We start from the raw sequence: 17758 nt of genomic DNA, 5'->3' as shown, positions 1-17758 counted from the left end.
TGATGGCAATATTTTTATAATATTTATAATTTATTTAACACAATTTTATTTAGATTTCCTAAATTCTTCAGGTCACTTGGATTTGTGATGACTTGATGGGTGTGTTACACTGGATCTAAGGAAGTTTCAGGGCCAAATGCAATACTGTTTATGGGCTTTAAGTTAAAGCTTATATATTGACATTGTCTGTAGTCATTTGGAAATCAAAAATATTAATAATTTGTGAATGTTTAAAAAATACAATAGCCTTGGATGCTAAAAAAGTTTTCTCATTTCTTCATTACATCTGGTTAAGGAACTATAAATTACTGATACATGCAATGGATCACAACATGTTTTAGGTATAGTTATTTTGTTATGATGGAAAATATGTGAACAGATTTGTTCTTCATCTTCACAGAAAATAATAGTTTTTATAGACTCTAGAATCTTAACTTGCTAACCACAGAAAAATTGCCTTCCTTTGCATTTTAAAATTTTTCCCAAAACTGAGGTCTCAAAATTGGGGGGGGGACTATATTCAGAGGGGGACTATATTCGGAGATATACGGTATTTGGAGGAGGAGACCGACAGCTGAAGTCATTTGCACCATGAGGGAAGGGTATATGGAAGGAACGGTGGAGAGAAACCCAGCGCTGGCGTCAACCTGCTCTTAACCTAAGTCACCAAGGGGACCACGGCTTAACGTCCCATCCGATGGACAGAGTGTTGCGCTTGAAATCTCCTCCACATAGCATTCAAGCAGGGATCAGGTAGTCTATGAAAATTCTGTGCCACCTCCATGATTTGAACCCGAGCCCACTAAGGTGGGAAGCCAACACTCTAGCCACCACTCCAACCCGATCCCCGATAAGTAAATAGTTTTCTTTCCATTTGTTTGTAATGAACTTCGGCAAAGTTGAGCCGTAGACTATAGAGATTATCAGATTCATTACTTTTCAATGCCATTCCTTGCAATTATAAACATTACACTGCCAAATATTGGAGATAAAGGGATCCCAATGCACTCACCACCATGCTGTGGACATTTATGAAGACCGATTAAAATGCGACCGAAGTGGCAACAGAAATCAGCCTTCAATAAAATGCAATTGGGCCTCCTATATGCAGTCAACTTGCTTTGAAAAGACTGCTCATTATGTTGATGAAACTGCAGTCCAGGCCAACCATCGAGGCTGATTCCCGAACAATGCAAAGGGGCAAAACCACTATGCGACATCGGAAACTACACTGGGTGCTTTCCATTCATCGACACACGTCGACACAAGTCAACTTGCGATGCGGTTTGCCATTGCCACTGTGTGAACTCCTGGGCGGATAATCAACAACACGGATAAACCGAAGCCGGATAATCGAGAGTCGGTCGTATAAGACTTTCTATCTTTTCATCGTGATCACGTCATCGACTCCTTCTCCTCCTCCTTTCTCAAATTTTCGTCCTTAACCGATTTATGAATGAGCATATGCCTGTCGAGGTTGCTACTCTGCGTGAATGCCTTTGCGCAAACACTGCACTTGTACGGTCTTTCCCCCGTGTGCGTGCGGACGTGCGCTTTCAGGTCGCTCCTCTGCGCAAACGACTTGGGACACGCATTGCACGAGTACGGTTTCTCTCCCGAATGTACTCGCATGTGCACGCGGAGGTGATCACTCCCGGAGAAAGCCTTGCAACAGACGTCGCACGAATACAATTTCTGTCCCGTGTGCGTCAAGACGTGTCTGTTGAGGTTGCAGCTCTTGCTGAACGCCTTGCAGCACACGGTGCAAGCGTACGGCTTCTCTCCCGTGTGCGTCCGCATGTGCTTCGTGAGATCCCCGCTGTCGACGAACGATTTCTTACACTCGCCGCACGCGTGGGGCCTCTCCGAGCCGTGCGCGCGCACGTGCCTGTCCAGGTTGAAGCTCTGAGTGAAGGTTTTGAGGCAGAGCCTGCACGAATAAGGCCTCTCTCCAGAATGCGAACGCACGTGCCTGCTGAGGTCGTCTTTCCGAGCGAATGACATCGAACACGTGCCGCACGCGTGCTGCCTTCCGCCACCGACGTCGCTCTTGCGGCTTTCGTTAGTCTTGTCCACCGTTTCTCCAGAGTGCATCCCCTGTAGACTCTCACCCCCTGGTCCACGTTCACCTCCGCTATCCAGGACCTTCAGAATAAAAAAAATACATCACATACACAAAAATCAGCATTCAGTACACTCCCGATTGTCCGTGCTAAGGAGGGGGCGGCACGGATAACCTAAAACCACGGATAAACCAAACTTTGACTTAAATGTCTTGCAACGTTCATAATTTACCTAAAACACACAATATATTATTATTGATGCAGTTTGTTCCTGTTATTTTAGAGTTCTTATACACTAAAAAAATACATCACATACAAAAAAATCAACATTCAATGCACTCCCGATTATCCGGGCTAATGATGGGAAGGGACGGCTCGAATAATCGAAAAACCCGGATAACCCAAACTTTCACTTAAATATCTTGCAACGTTTATATTTTACCTAAAATCAACAATATATTATTATTGATGCAGTTAGTCTGTTATTTTAGAATTCTTATACACAAACAAAAATACATCACATACACAAAATCATCATACTGCTGAATATATAAGTGGGAAAATATGGAAGCAATGCATAGCAAGTACCGTAAGTCCTCGACATACGAACAAGATGAATTCCGAGAACTTCTTCGTAAGTTGAAAAACCTACACAAGACATCGTATATTGAGGGCTATCCTGCAGAAATCAAAACTGCATTACAATTGTGCGTTCGTTCTCAAAGGTCTTGAACTGATCTTTAGTCTGTTCCCCTCATGTTTGTCGGTGAGCTTCTGTGGATGTCCGGACGCTCTTGAAGCCCTTTGCTGATTGGGGAGGGGAAGTACAGTGAGAGAGAGGGAGAGAGGAAAATAATAAAACTTATACATCAGTAAACGTATAAAAAATGTTGTGATTATTGTCCAATTTAATCTCATTAATTAAAAAAAAACCGCTTAAAGATATCTATAAAATTGACTACATAAAGTTTATTTTTCCTAATTGCCACATTTTATTAAAATACCCTCTGGATTTTTCGACTGTACCCCGGGAAGAAGGATAGCACTGAAAGGGTTTACATGCTTTGCTGATAGGGGAGGGAAGTACAGTGAGAGGGAGAGAGAGAGAGAGAGGGCTGGAGTAAATTTAACATTGCCAAATGTACACACCCACCCTACTTCGTCACTGAAAATGTGTGAATTAGGTTCGATATATCTTGATTTCAATCTATACACAAAATGGAAATTGTTGCTGCATTAAATGCATTAATATTGGCGGTAGAGCTTCATTCAAAACTTGACAATTCTCAGAATAAAAGGAGGAATTCAATTCGAAGTGTGCAATTTACGTTCAAGCAACAATTATCCATATAGCTAATTCATATAATCAATCGCGAACCAATGCCGTTGGTAGGGTTATAAACCCCGAAAGGAGGGAGCACAACTACCCCCAGAGTCAAAGATAATGCAGAGTCCAAAACGGTTAACGTTGCCAAGTGTACATGGCCACCCTAGTTTGTTGCTGAAAACGAGTGGCTTAGGCCTCTATTAGCTGAGGCAACCTGGACACTCCACCACACGTCCCAACGGAGGAGCGTCTTCTGGTTGCTCAGGATTACACCGACCAGGTCACCAATGGTGCCAACAGTATTGGTTCAAAAATTTAACATCACACAGCAGTAGTTAACATGGTGTTGTGTTGCAAGGACGTACCATTGCTAGCTCTTCCCATAAAAAAAAGGGAAGGCGAATGGTCGGAAGGTTTTGGAAGCATCCTCTGTTGATGTCTAGACTTACCTACGGGCTTTATGACACACTATACGATAGTATTCGTGCTAGGGGAAGTAAGTTACTTCAAGTGGGAACAACTCACCACTAGTATGGGCTGTGAACTGAGATTGTGTCTGCCTGGAGCGTTGTCATCAGGGCAGTATCATGCGCACGCATGCAATGTTCAGTCGACAGTTGCATGCCTGGTCGCCTCGGCTAATAAGCTACACACACCCCAACAGTCCTCCTCCTTTGGACATCCATTGGATGCCCTGGCTGACATCCATGGACATCCATTGGATGTCCTATGGACTTCCTATGGACGTCCAAATGTCCCACTTATGGACATCCATAGGATGCCATTTTCAGGATTTTGCAATTATTTCAGAGAAATGCTATCTAAAGGGTTCAAACAATCTGTAACATGCCAATAAGTGAGTAAAAGCCTTATTTAAAAAAAATTTATTGAAACAACATTTAAACACCACCAGTTACATTTTTCTTGTATTTACGTCTATCATTAGCGTGCCTCAGCCAATCCCTTATAGCTGAATCCACTTCTTTCTTTGTTGCGGCTGGGAAATTTCTTAGAACTGCACCTGTCATTATAAGCAAATTACCAGCATAAGACAACGGGTCATCACAGAATTGTAACACGTTCAGTATTGCACTTGCCACCTAGGCAAGAGCCCACTAATTTGGACTTTCTCTAAGGCAGGAAATTACTTCATATGAAATAACAAAGAAGGGTTCGAGACATGAGCTTGGCTGCATATACTTAAGTCATTCTCTTGAGCTATTCCATTAGCATAACTGTCATTACATTACATCTTGAAATGTCTTTGATAATTAAGGCCTGAGCAGTTCATTTTCCCACAAGATCCACCTGTTAAATTTAAGGCTGGAAAGTGGTTTCATTACTTCAGAGAAACAAAATTTTAAGTCCAAATGTTCATGAAATAAGCTAGCACAACACCGATAAAAAGTTATTCAAAGAAAACACAAATAGGGTAGTTTCCTTCTTCAAAGAAAATGAAAAGCATTGATTAGGATTCGTTATCCACCATGAGAGTATTCATAATATACAAATCATTTGGTTTTAGAAATCACAATTTAGACGAATGTTAACGGTCAATTTTAACCTCATTAGAAAAAGGCCAGATTGGCGCCCGTGCGATGCCACTCCACGCGACGTCACAGGGACGTAGTTTCTATACGAGTAGATAGGAGTTTTACATCGTCTGAGAATAGCAATACATGCATGAGGCACGGAGCTCAGGGAAACATATTTTAATAATCACTTATTAAAACTGGCTAAGGTCGTAAAGTTTTCTTCTTTTGATAGGGTATTAATAATCCTTATTTAAGCGAAGCGCTATCTGCTAGCAGGGTATTCTGCTACATGCTAGCAGCCTGCATCGTATCAGTGCTCAAAGCATCGCCCCAAGGTCACCTCACACGGTGACAGCAGGAACCAGAATGACGTCACACCATTCATACTTTGCCATTACGTTTTCGTGCGCTTGAAATTGTTCACTTTTCATTTAATCGCGAATAATAGATATCGTCATTTAAAAATCTAAAAGCATGAAATACGTACTCCAGGAGTAATAATCTTTCGATTTGGGCAATAAAAAAATAAAAGGAAACCGCCCTATTATCTCATGATTTTTTTTGACAACAGCCAATGTGGAACATCAAGGGAATGCTAATGTAAATAATTGAATGCTAAGGTTGTATTAAAAGGGAGGGTAATACCTTTCCATTCAACCCAAGAAACTAGAAATCATAATTCAATTCCGGGCTCTAGACAGCACAAAATAACAAAAGTAATGACCTCACGAGAATTTCAACAGAAAGCGTGGAGGGATTGCCGCTAGCTCTCAAGGAAAATACCTAAGCTACTGACATATGTTGGGTCTTATTGAAGTATTTAATTAACCCTTAAACACTGAAGTGCAATTCTCGTTACACTACCAGTGACTGGAAGACCGCAATAAAACAAAAATTCATAATATAATGCAAAGTCATTTTTATAGCTTAGTTTAATGTTTCTTTGACTTCTGAACTATTGTAAAACTTATTTTAATATTACGCATTCCCAATACGAACCAAATTTTTCAGTAAAAACTGTTATTTGAAACAGGACCAAAAACCACTCGAGTTATTGTTTTTATTATGGTACTTTATTTGATTAAGTACTACTTAATTATACACGTTGTACAACTAAAAATGCTGCCTTTCAAATTATTAATTACTATTATTATTATTATTCTTGGAAAATCACCAAGAATTGTTTTTAATAACTTTTCGAATCATTTCCACCAGCATTACGTTTATCGGTTTTTCCAATTTTGTGACGCAAGGTCTCACAGACCGCTACTAAAATTCAGTTGCAAATTTTCAGAATTAAATAATAACAACGTTACATTTTAAGAGTGCTAAATCCTTCTCATGCAAAATTATGATGCTCACAATGATTGTAGATATTTTGAAATATTCATAATTTTAGAAGCGCAGCCGACTCTAAGATCGCACGTCACCGGTTGAGGGTTAATAGAAATTTGAAAACTTTACTTACAGCTCAGAGACGAATAAATACGTGTATCTCCAAACTTAATGTTCCCTTTCAGGCCTTCCAGTGAATAATTTTTTGCAATATCATCCGAAAATATTGACCTCAACCCTCGCCTTGTCGCATCTTGTGGAGTGGAACCCCCGACTCTTTTTAAAAAATGAATCTGAAATAAAAATGGTATTGATTCAATTCAAATAATTTATTATCGTGGGCCATTTGGCCTATGAGATAATTTACAAGTGCACAACAATTACGCAAATATCATTTGACAAAGGTTAAAAGAAAAAAAAAACACTACAGCAAGACTCATAAAAATGCAAAAAAATAGAGAAAGAAAACAAAAACAAAATACAGTAAAACCTCTTTATATCGTAACGGTGGGGACCAAAATTTGGGCATTATGATGTATGGAGGTTCACTATAGAGAGGTTTCAGTGATAGGCACCATTTTTTCATATCTTTCAGAAATGAAAGGCACTGCTGTCTTTTAAACCATTATATGTATGTGTTTAAACAAACATGCCTGGATTAGTGAACATATATTTATTACCTATATACATAATAATTACAGAAAGGGTGTGCTATCACATGATTTTTACTACGATTTGAGAGAAAATTATGAGATCTCACTTAATTCAACAGTCATTTAAAATGATTAGGATGGTTAGATACCTTTTTTCTTATTTACTGTTAGGTATGCTTTCATATGGAACAAAATGGCCACAACTAATGATTAACGTGAAAATTACAGCATATTAAAGGTATATAAGAAAAAAATAATAAGGGTGAAACATTTATTTCTGAAAATGTCATTCCATGTATGTAATCGCGGCTGCATTAATGGTGTCTAGTTGTCTCGGTACGATTTGCGGAGGTAGTTAGGCTGTCTCGTGGGTGTCTCCTTGGTATGATAAGTGGAGTTTTTACGATGTAAAGAGTTTCGCTACAAAGAGGTTTGCCTATAAATTTACATGTAAATCTGACGGGACCGTAGGGATGGTATGATGTATGAAGGTTTATGATGTAAAGAGGTTCACTACATAGAGGTTTTACTGTATAAGTCTTTACAAGCATACCTGTACGTACAATTGCATCCCGAATGCAGATATCCCTGTATCTAGCCACACAACATTTTCAGACATATAAAATACATTTGAAACAGCATCACTATTTATACTAAGAAAAATATTCAGGTGTAACATAAACACGTAGGACTAATAGAAAATTATGTCACTAATAAAGAATATATTAGTGTTTGTACAAGGATGGTGCGTATTTTTGGGGGTACAGCGGAGCCCCGCTAATCCGAAATCCGGTAATCCGAAAATCCGCTTAATCCGAAATCAAAATCAGGAAAAAACAAAACTTTATAAAATCTAGAAAAAACATGGTAAAATTTATTTTTGAAAATTACAGTATGTTTTCAGGTTGGAAAATGTAATAAACGAAATAAAACAGTGTCACAGAACAAAACTACATTGGTTTAAAAAAGTCCGTAACATTTTTTTATCGGAGAGAACAACAACGTTGGTTGTGCTGTTACCTATCGGATTTCTTTGCAACTACGAACTCAAGCGGTAGCCGTGCAGAGCGTTGCCGTACGGCATACATAATGAAGTTGGTTGTTTCTCATACCGTATGGACGTGAAACGGCGTTTCGGCGATTAATTTATGTAGTTGCACGTTGTATTTAATAATTTATCGTTAAATTAATAACAGTCCGCTTAATCCGAAATATTCGCTAATCCGAGATGGGTCCGGTCCGAATTATTTCGGATTAGCGGGGCTCCACTGTTTAATATTCTTTGATCTATACAGCTGGTGTAATATACCTAGGGTTCTCTGTTTAGTACTTCGTGCTTGTTGCTTCCAAGTAAGATGTTTATCAAATGTTACACCAAGGTTTTTTATTGATTCTTCATAGGGTATGGTGTAGTTTCCGATTTGAATGTTGGGCAGAGATACAATGGGATTAGGGATGAAATTAGGGATAATTCATTGAACCAAAGGCTATATGTATCTAATATGACAGTTTCACGTGAAGAATATAATAGGAATCAAGATTAAACAGTCGGCTTGCTTAGAAATAAACAATACCAGGGAGCCAACACATCTACTCAATTGAGAAGTGATTCAAGCAGACATAAATTAAAATGAATCTAAACCATCTCCTATATTGGGCTGGGTATTAACAATACATAGTACCACAGATAAACTGATATTCACCTTATCATTATGGCCCAATGGTTTTATCCCTGAGTAATGAGCACAAAAAGTTGCCTCCAACAAATCAAATCCCACTACTTATCCCACCTTTAACAATATCACGGTGACATCTTTAACTACAAAAATCTTTCTCAAAAATGAGACAGACAAAATTAATTGAAATTTCTACTTTTGATAACAATTGCCTGATTGGAACTCCGATCCAAAACATCACCATGGAGAGGTTTTTGATATGAAGCTATGTACACTTAATCATTGCTAATGGCTTCCGGGTGCAGCTGCGTGTTGCGCTTTGTCGTGCAAGCTTCCGCGTCCCTTACAGGGCACATCATCAGGCGATGAATGAAAATACGGAATTGGTCGTCAATTAATATACTCGTCCACCCTCCCCCATCCACCAGAGTCGTGTGGGGGAGGAGGGCGAAGCTGACGTCAGCAGGACTATCAGCCCTGTCCTTGAGCGGCAAGCGGACTCTTCTTCTTATCTAGCGAATAACCTTGTTGGTAACATATTCGCCGTTTTCTCTTTCTGAAAATTGTTTTCCAGGTCTGGCTGAGTTTGACACTCCGTCAACTCTGTTGAAATTCTGGGGGCATTTCTCAATCTCAACAGCCTCCCGAATTAGTCGTCCATGATAAAATTTCTCTTTGGCTGACACCTGCGTCTCGTCGATTAAAATTCAATGCCCATCTTCCGCGTAAGCATGCTCCCATATCGCCGACTTCTCCGTGTCACGATTCAATATCGCCCGATTGTGTTCCTTAATACGGGAAGTCACGGTGTGCCCTGTCTGCCCAACGTAAGATTTCCCGCATGAGCACATGATTCCATAAATGCCTTCCACGTTGAGGGGATGGAGTTGGTCCTTAGCAGAGGGAAACAAGTAGCTCATCTTCTTTAATGCTCCGTGCCGCGTCACGATGCCTGCTTTCCTCAGCACACGAGAAATTCTCTCAGACGTTCCTGCAACATATGGGATAGTGGCATAGGCCACTGGCTTGTTTTCCTCCCTTCTCTCCGCGCAGTCTTGTGGTGGGCGTTTATTCGGTATTCTTGCGTGGCAATGGATGAAGGCTTCCGAATATCCATTCTGTCTGAAGGTATCTTTAACGAGGTCCTCTTCTTTCTTCAGAGCGCAATCGTCAGAAACCACTCTGGTCCTATGAAGGAGTGTTTTCATGACCGATGCTTTCTGTTGCGGACGATGGTGGGAGTGCGCGTGGAGGTAACGGTCCGTGTGTGTAGCTTCTCTGCAGACCGCGTGTCTCACGGATCCGTTCATGCCTCTCTGCACCAGAACATCTAAAAAGGGTAGTTCTCCATTCATCTCTATCTCCATGGCGATTTGGATGGATGGGTGGATGCCGTTGAGATGACCGGCGAATTCTTTTAGCGTCTCTTTTCCATGTGGCCATATGACGAAAGTATCGTCGACATATCTAATCCAACAAGATGGTTGAAGCTTGCTCGAGACCATGGCGTCTTCTTCAAAATGCTCCATGTATAAGTTGGCAACAACGGGCGAGAGGGGGCTCTAGTGATGGACTTAGTCGGTCATTCTCATGATCCCAATCACGGTGACCATTCATTTGAGTGACTCTGTCATGAACGGGAGGTCATGATTGTGGAAAGTGGACGGCAATCACGACCGAGTAGGCAATCACGACCGAGTAGGCAATCACGACCGCGTAGACAATCACGACCGAGGGGGCAATCACTACTCTGTTGTCAATCATGACCCGCTTATCACTTTCTTCTTAAAGGCAATATCTATGTAGCTTGTTAAACGAGAAATGAGTTATTATCATTAATCTATAAAGTTTTTCATTTGATAAAACCAGAAACTAGTTAATTCTTATCTTAATTACTTCAAAAACATTTAAAAATACAGAATGTTCCTTAAATGTTGTTTATTACACTCCTTTTATTTTTTTTCAAGATACAGAATCAACGATAATTTCCAATCATTCGTGGGGCATAGGGTTAGTGATCAATATTTTATTATGGAAAGTCAATATAAATAATGGAACTGATTGAGAGGCATGAGAGAAAACTGGGCTCTCTCAAGAAGTTCGGCATATCACCTGAGATATGAAGGCCATAGGAAGGTACCCTGAAATGTCGATTATAGAAAAATGTACAGTTATTACGAAAATTGCCCCTAATTGTGAGTGCAATACCATGCCATTCATCACCACGAGTGAAAGAGCAGTCAAAAACGGTCAATTCAGGTCACGAGTGATGTTCATCAGCCGCGACATCTTGGAAGAATGATAGCGATTGGACTGTGTTTGAGAATGACCTATTCAATGAACAATCACGAATGACCTAATGGCTGGCGATTGACGGAGAACGACCACGATCACGAATGACCTGCATCTAGAACAATCATGAATGACCTGCATCTAGAACAATCATGAACGACCGACGATCGCGACTGATGGAGAACGTCCACGGTCACGAACTACCGACGGGAGGAAATGACCCTCTTGGTCATCTGAATGATCCTGTTCACCGATTCGCTCAGAGATGATCCTGGTCACATGATTCGATCGTTCATGACCGACCCATCACTAGGGGGCTCCTCATAGCTGCTCCATCCTTTTGTTTGTAAAGTTCTCCGTCCCACAAAAAGTAGGTGCTCCTCAGACAGAAATCAGCCAGTTTCTGAAAATCTGTCGGAAGCCCGAATTTGGTGAGCCTTTTTATGATGTCAACAGACTCTTTTATGGGAACCTTTGTGAAAAGTGAAACAACGTATAAACAGAACGAGGATGTCATTGTCAGATTTTCTCAGTTGTTTCAAAACTTCGATGAATTCTTTCGAATTCTTCACGCAGGATCCCGTCTGTCCGATGAAGGGTTGGAGGTGGTGGGCGAGATAGCGTGCCAATGCATAGGTTGGTGACCCAATACAGCTGACGATAGGACGAAGCGGAACTCCTTCTTTGTGAATCTTCGGCAGCCCGTAGAGACGAGGAGGTCTGGCAGACGAAGGCAAAAGTTGAAATTGTTCTTCGTTAGAGACGGAGGAGCGCTTGATGAGCTCCCTTACTTCTCGTTCAATTTTAGCAGTCGGGTACTTCAATTTTTCATACGTTGGATCCTCCAATAGTGACTTTATCTTGGCCTGGTACTCCTTTCCATTGATGATGACTGTTGAATTCCTTTTGCTGGCTCCCAGAATGATGATGCCACGATTGGATTTCAGGTCGTCCAGCGCTCGTCTTTGGTCCAAAGGTAGGTTGGGACGTGGAGGCTTAGACTTTGTCAAAACATTGGCGACATCTTGCCATATCTCTTCGGCATCTTGATTTGGAAGCTTCCGCAGGGCGACTTCTACTCCGGTGATGATATCTTCCATGGGGATATGGCGTGGCGAGAAGGCAAAGTTTAATCCTTTCGCAAGAACAGGCGTGGCTGCGTCACTCAGTTGAATGCCCGCAAGGTTGCAAATTAACTTTTCCTTGTTGTTGGGTGGCTGAGGATGCTGTCTCTCGTGGAGATGTTGGCATTTTTTCTTCTGCTTGCTGGTAGACTTAGAAAAGGTTTTGCTGGCGGATTCGTTGGTGATATGATCGATGTGGTTCCAATCCTCCGGTCGCAGAGTGCGTGAGAGCTCCAGGTGGAGAGAATACAGCTCCACGGTGCAGTAGTGGAGAGAGTAACGTGTAGATTTAATGCGCTCCCTCACAAGTGCCAAACTGGTTTAATGAAGAATATTATATATTAAGGAACACAAACGGGCGATATTAAATCGTGACACGGAGAAGTCGGCTATAGCGGAGCATGCTTACTCGGAAGATGGGCATTGAATTTTAATCGACGAGACGCAGGTGTTAGCAAGAGAAATTTTATCATCGACGACTAATTCGGGAGGCTATTGAGATTGAGAAATGCCCCCAGAATTTCAACAGAGTTGACGGAGCGTCAAACTCAGCCAGACCTGGAAAACAATTTTCAGAAAGAGAAAACGGCGAATATGTTACCAACAAGGTTATTCGCTAGATAAGAAGAAGAGTCCGCTTGCCGCTCAAGGACAGGGCTGATAGTCCTGCTGACGTCAGCTTCGCCCTCCTCCCCCACACGACTCTGGTGGATGGGGGAGGGTGGACGAGTATATTAATTGACAACCAATTCCATATTTTCATTCATCGCCTGATGATGTGCCCTGTAACGGACGCGAAAGCTTGCACAACAAAGCGCAATACGCAGCTGCACCCGGAAGCCATTAGCAAAGATACCACTCGCTGCGTAAACCTACGTTCAAAGCTATCTACACTTAAATCCAATACACCACAGATCATGTAGCAATGCATAAAGTGCATCACTTTACATATATCTGTAGACTTATTATCAAAGACTAATTCAGTGACACATGGACCAAACCTGTACTTACAAATTGATTCCTGATATCCGAGTTCTCCAATTCGTTCTCAAAATCTGTGACGAGGCGCAAATGCTGAAAAGGTAAATGCTCAAATACATTCTCTTCAATCTTCTCTTTGCTTTTATCAGCAATTTCGTTCAGCCTAATCAGTATTTCTTGCTGATTTTGCAGCACCTGATTAATTTTTCGTTCCATTTTTAGTTGCAATCCTATTTGAGAAAAATGCAAGCAGAAATAAAAAACTGTGAATATTTTCCATTTGTAATTTATGTCTATAATTAAGCAATACAGTAAAACCTCTTTGTAGCAAACCTCTTTACATCGTAAACCTCCATACTTCATACCACCCCTATGGTCGTCTCAGATTTACATGCAAATTTATAGGAAAACCTCTTTAAAGTGAACCTCTTTATCACATAAAACCTCCACTTATCATGCCAAGGAGAAACTCCCGAGATGTCTCAACTACCTTTACAAATCGTAACAAGACCACTAGAGACCATTAATGCAGCCGCGATTACGTACATGGAATGACATTTTCAGCAATAAATGTTTCACCCTTATTTTTTATCTTATACACCTTTAATGTGCTGTAATTTTCATATTTATCATTAGTTATGGCCATTTTGTTCCCTATGAGAGCATGCCTAACAGTAAATAAGAAAAAAGGTAATCAACTATCGTAATCACTTTAAGTGACTGTTGAATTGAGAGAATTACATCGTTTTCTCTTGAATCATGATTATAAATCATTCGATAGTGCTCAGGGGCGCAGGGAATTAAGGCTGGGGGGGGTTTGGGCGCAACTAATACTTATGGGTGTGGGGGTATTGCATACCCACCAGGGTAAGCAGGAGTTGCAGGGGCCCTCCTCCAGAAAAATTTGAAGAATAATGGTTCAAAATGGCGAGTTTTACGGCTTTCTGAGTGATATTTGATTAATCCTAACACTATTCTATAAGTAATACTGATCCAAATAAGTAAAATGGATTAAACTTAAAAATTTCTGTGAGCTCTGGGGGGGGTTTTGGGGGATAAAACCCCCCCCCCTTGCTGCCCCACTGATAGCACTCACTTTGTGTCAACATTAAATAATGAATATATGTTCACTAATCCATGCATGTTTGTTTAAAGGCATAAATATAATCGTTTAAAAGAGAGTAGTGCCTTTCATTTCTGAAGGATATGAAAAAATGGTGCATATAACTCAAACCTCTCTATAGTGAACCTCCAAATTTCAAAATGCCCAAATTTTGGTCCCCTCCATTACGATGTAAAGAGGTCTTACTGTACTTCATTTTCCACCTTACCTAAGCTGCAACTTGCCGTGGGCGACTGCGGTATTTTTTCTTTATCTTTGGAACTTTCCGGCTTTCGTGAGTTTTCACTCGCAGGCTGATGTTGAAAACCATTTGTAGAACTGCCACCCTCACTTTGGTGCAAGCCTCTGGTGGGAAGACTCGTGGAGGAACACTTGGGAGGAGGAGGAGGAAGAAGAGAATGCTGGGTACTTGCTTCATCGTCACTCTCTCCTCTTCTTTCTGAAATGAATGAAAATGTAAAAATTCCTAAGAATTAAAAATTGCTCAGTTCAGAGACTGACAATTTTGCATGATACAGTAAAACCTCTTTACATCTTAATGGATGGAACCAACATTTGGGCAATTTGATATATGGAGGTTCACTATAGAGAGGTTTTAGCGTTAGGCACCATTTTTTCATATCCTTTGGAAATGAAAGGCACTATTGTCTTTTAAACCATTATATTTATTTGTTTAAACAAACATGCATGCATTAGTGAACATACATTCATTATCTAATGATAGCAGAAAGCGAGCGCTATCACGTGATTTTTACCATGATTTTAGAGAAAACGATGTGATCTCTCTTAATTCAACAGTCACTTAAAATGATTATGATAGTTGATTACCTTTTTTCTTATTTACTGTTAGGTAGGCTCTCATATGAAACAAAATGGCCACAACTAATGATTAACGTGAAAATTACAGCATATTAAAGGTGTACAAGAAAAATAATAAGCGTGAAATATTTATCACTGAAAATGTCATTCCAAGTACGTAATCATGGCTGCATTAATGGTCTCTAGTTGTCTCGGTGCAATTTGCGGAGGATGTTAGGCTGTCTCGGGGGTATATCCTTAGTATGATAAGTGGAGGTTTTACGATATAAAGAGGTTCACTACAAAGAGGTTTGCCTATAAATTTACATGTAAATCTGACGGGACCGTAAGGGTGGTATGAAGTATGGAGGTTTACGATGTAAAGAGGTTCACTGCATGGAGGTTTCACACGATAAATACATGTCCAATATCTGATTTAAGCCCTAGAACTTACCCCTCTCACCTTCCATATCCGTACGCTTCCTCTTCTTGATTCTGCATCCCCTTCCCATTTGACCAGCAGAGTTAAGGTTGGAGGTACTCTCTACCTTCATACAGTTCAACCTCGCACGATCATAAGTTTCTGGGAAAAAGAATTTTACCATGAATGTATTAATGCATACATTGGGGAAAAACTTTAGCAACATAATAGAAGAAGACTGATTGAGAAAAAATAAGCACAAATAATAATTAATAAAGTGTACTATTAACAAATTGATGCATCTGGTAAAGTAGAGATGGTAAAGTTCAACAAGAATGCACGATAACAATGATATCCTTACCACACTTTTCCTCCAACACTCGCACGGGGTATACATCCCACGTTTGTTGTGGTTCCCGCTGGCAGCGCACCTTCCTCTCCGTGCCTGGCCCATTCGGCCAGTAGCTCTCGGTGGAATCAACACGCCTTATGAGCCATTTTTCAGGCACAACAGCCAACGTGTCTTCATTGCCCAAAAAGAGCACGACCGCAAAACTGTTCATCTGTTGCCAGAAATAAGCACATTTAAAAACTGTTCTGTACCAATTTCTCATTTAACTTCTTTTAAAAATATATACATACAGAAATATACAAATAAATTCACAGGTAAGGAAAGATAGGGATAGGAAGATATAATGGAAAAAGGACGAGGACAACGGTGCTGTGGTAGATGGAAAAAAGCCAGAAATCAGAAGGTAAAAATGCGGCCTGACTGGGACTCAAACCCAGAACCTCCTGGTTGCCGGCCAGGTGCTCTACCAGTTGCGCTACCAGGACGCTTAAATTTACCATGATTTCGGCGGGGGTTTATACACAGGAAACTCCCTTTGCTTCGGCCCAGTCAGGCCGCATTTTTACCCTCTGATTTCTGGCTTTTTTCCATCTACCACAGCACTGTTGTCCTCGTACTTTTTCCATTATATGTTCCTATCCCTTTCTTTCCTTATCTCTCACTTTATTTGTATGTTTACTGTGCCTCGTGAATGAATGAAGTAGTATACATATTGTAACGGCAGCGCTAATTATCTGATTATGAGTAGCACTTGTCCCAATTCCTACCCTTTCCTTTTTTTTACTATTTGAGTGTTTTTGGTATAAATTTAATTTATTTCATGTATGCGTGTGAATAGCATTTTTTTTTAATACCGCGCAAAGAAAGTGAATCACGAACCGACAGAGCGCGCTAGTGAAACCACTGCCCTCCCCTCCCTTCCCCTCTCACGAGGTGCCTGGAGGCAGTCTTTCATTGAACCACTCAACATCGGAGAGAGTCGGTCGAGCATTGATCGAGCCACCAACATCGGAGAGAGTCGGTGGAGCATTTGAGCCAAAGGACACCGGAGAGAGAGAAAGCACCTTGGCAACTCCCCAGTCAACGGCTTGGAAAATGCAACGAGGAACCATCACGAGCCCATGAGAAGTCTACTCGGCCTCGTCACCACAACGTGTTCCCGAATAAGGTGCAGTAATCAACCGTGCCCTCACCACTCTCCCCAGTCGAAGCAGCGTCAAGAACGTTTTTCCCTCCTACCCCCCCTTTTTTCCCATTACAAGAAAGCGCTAGAACAATTAGTGAATCTTGAATCTCAAATGTGCAGCAGTGGACTTTTAAACCCTGCGAAAAGATTTAGGTAAATGCAGTTCATTTCAAGTTTACTTTTATGTTATCAAGTTGATTTTTGGTTTCGTTGTATTTTGTATTTGATCCTTGACAATCCGGCCCTACTAACATTTTTTCAAGTGCTACTCCCCATGTTTTTGTATGTTAAATTTAATTATTGCGATCTTTGTGAATAAATGCATTTCTTGGGTTCCCAACCCAGGAATACGTGTGGTCTTTTACCCTCAACCTCCCCTTCCAATTATCCCGTATGTTTCGCATTCCCAAAATTACTTGTTTTTTCACGTCGCCCCCGCTCTGAGGTGTTTCTTGCTCTATTTTATAACGGACGCAAAACCCGTTCGTCACAATATATATTTCAAATTCACATTCACACAATGCGCCACAGGCAAATATACAATCATAATAACAGATAGAGATTGAAACAAAGAGACAGAAACATAAATACAGGACGATGACACATTGTGGCTCGGAGATGGAATGAATGCTGCTCAGACCACCAAGCTATCCAGGCTAATCTTATCTCCAGTATTTTTTTCGGCGGGGGATACTCACAGTACTAAATTTTTGGTGGCACATAACCACCTTCCTCAGAGTTAGGTAGGAGACTGCCTCCTACCTAACTCTGAGGAAGGTGGCAATGTGCCACCAAAAATTTAGTACTGTGAGTGTTTTTTATCTTTTTTTGTGTCCTGTGATTCTGCCCACCTGGGATATTTTTATGTTATATATATATATACATATACACA

The 17758-nt window shown here is 40.8% G+C and overlaps 2 protein-coding genes across 2 annotated transcripts in view; both read right to left on the bottom strand.

Annotated features, from left to right (window-relative positions):
• Nucleotides 1–841: 841 nt before the first annotated feature.
• LOC124172749 (gastrula zinc finger protein XlCGF71.1-like) lies at nucleotides 842–4109 on the bottom strand. The gene is made up of 2 exons (XM_046552235.1): nucleotides 4047–4109; nucleotides 842–2145 (listed from the first exon to the last, which is right to left on the bottom strand). The coding sequence occupies exons 1-2, from the start codon at nucleotides 4107–4109 to the stop codon at nucleotides 1396–1398; spliced, it is 813 nt and encodes a 270-aa protein (XP_046408191.1). The 3' UTR covers nucleotides 842–1395.
• Nucleotides 4110–4265: 156 nt separating this feature from the next.
• LOC124172733 overlaps nucleotides 4266–17758 on the bottom strand; it is a 41183-nt gene continuing 27690 nt past the window's right edge. Inside the window, exons 4-9 of the mRNA XM_046552202.1 lie at nucleotides 15690–15891; nucleotides 15362–15490; nucleotides 14318–14548; nucleotides 13017–13216; nucleotides 6394–6553; nucleotides 4266–4411 (exon numbers count right to left, since the gene is read on the bottom strand). Coding sequence (XP_046408158.1) covers nucleotides 4290–4411; nucleotides 6394–6553; nucleotides 13017–13216; nucleotides 14318–14548; nucleotides 15362–15490; nucleotides 15690–15891 — 1044 coding nt within the window. The 3' untranslated portion in view covers nucleotides 4266–4289. The remainder of the gene's footprint in view (nucleotides 4412–6393; nucleotides 6554–13016; nucleotides 13217–14317; nucleotides 14549–15361; nucleotides 15491–15689; nucleotides 15892–17758) is intronic.

This window comes from Ischnura elegans (assembly GCF_921293095.1).
Source record: "Ischnura elegans chromosome 13 unlocalized genomic scaffold, ioIscEleg1.1 SUPER_13_unloc_2, whole genome shotgun sequence".
NCBI lineage: Eukaryota > Metazoa > Arthropoda > Insecta > Odonata > Coenagrionidae > Ischnura > Ischnura elegans.
Note: the sequence above shows the minus strand (reverse complement) of the source record. Positions and strands in the feature narration are given on the sequence as shown.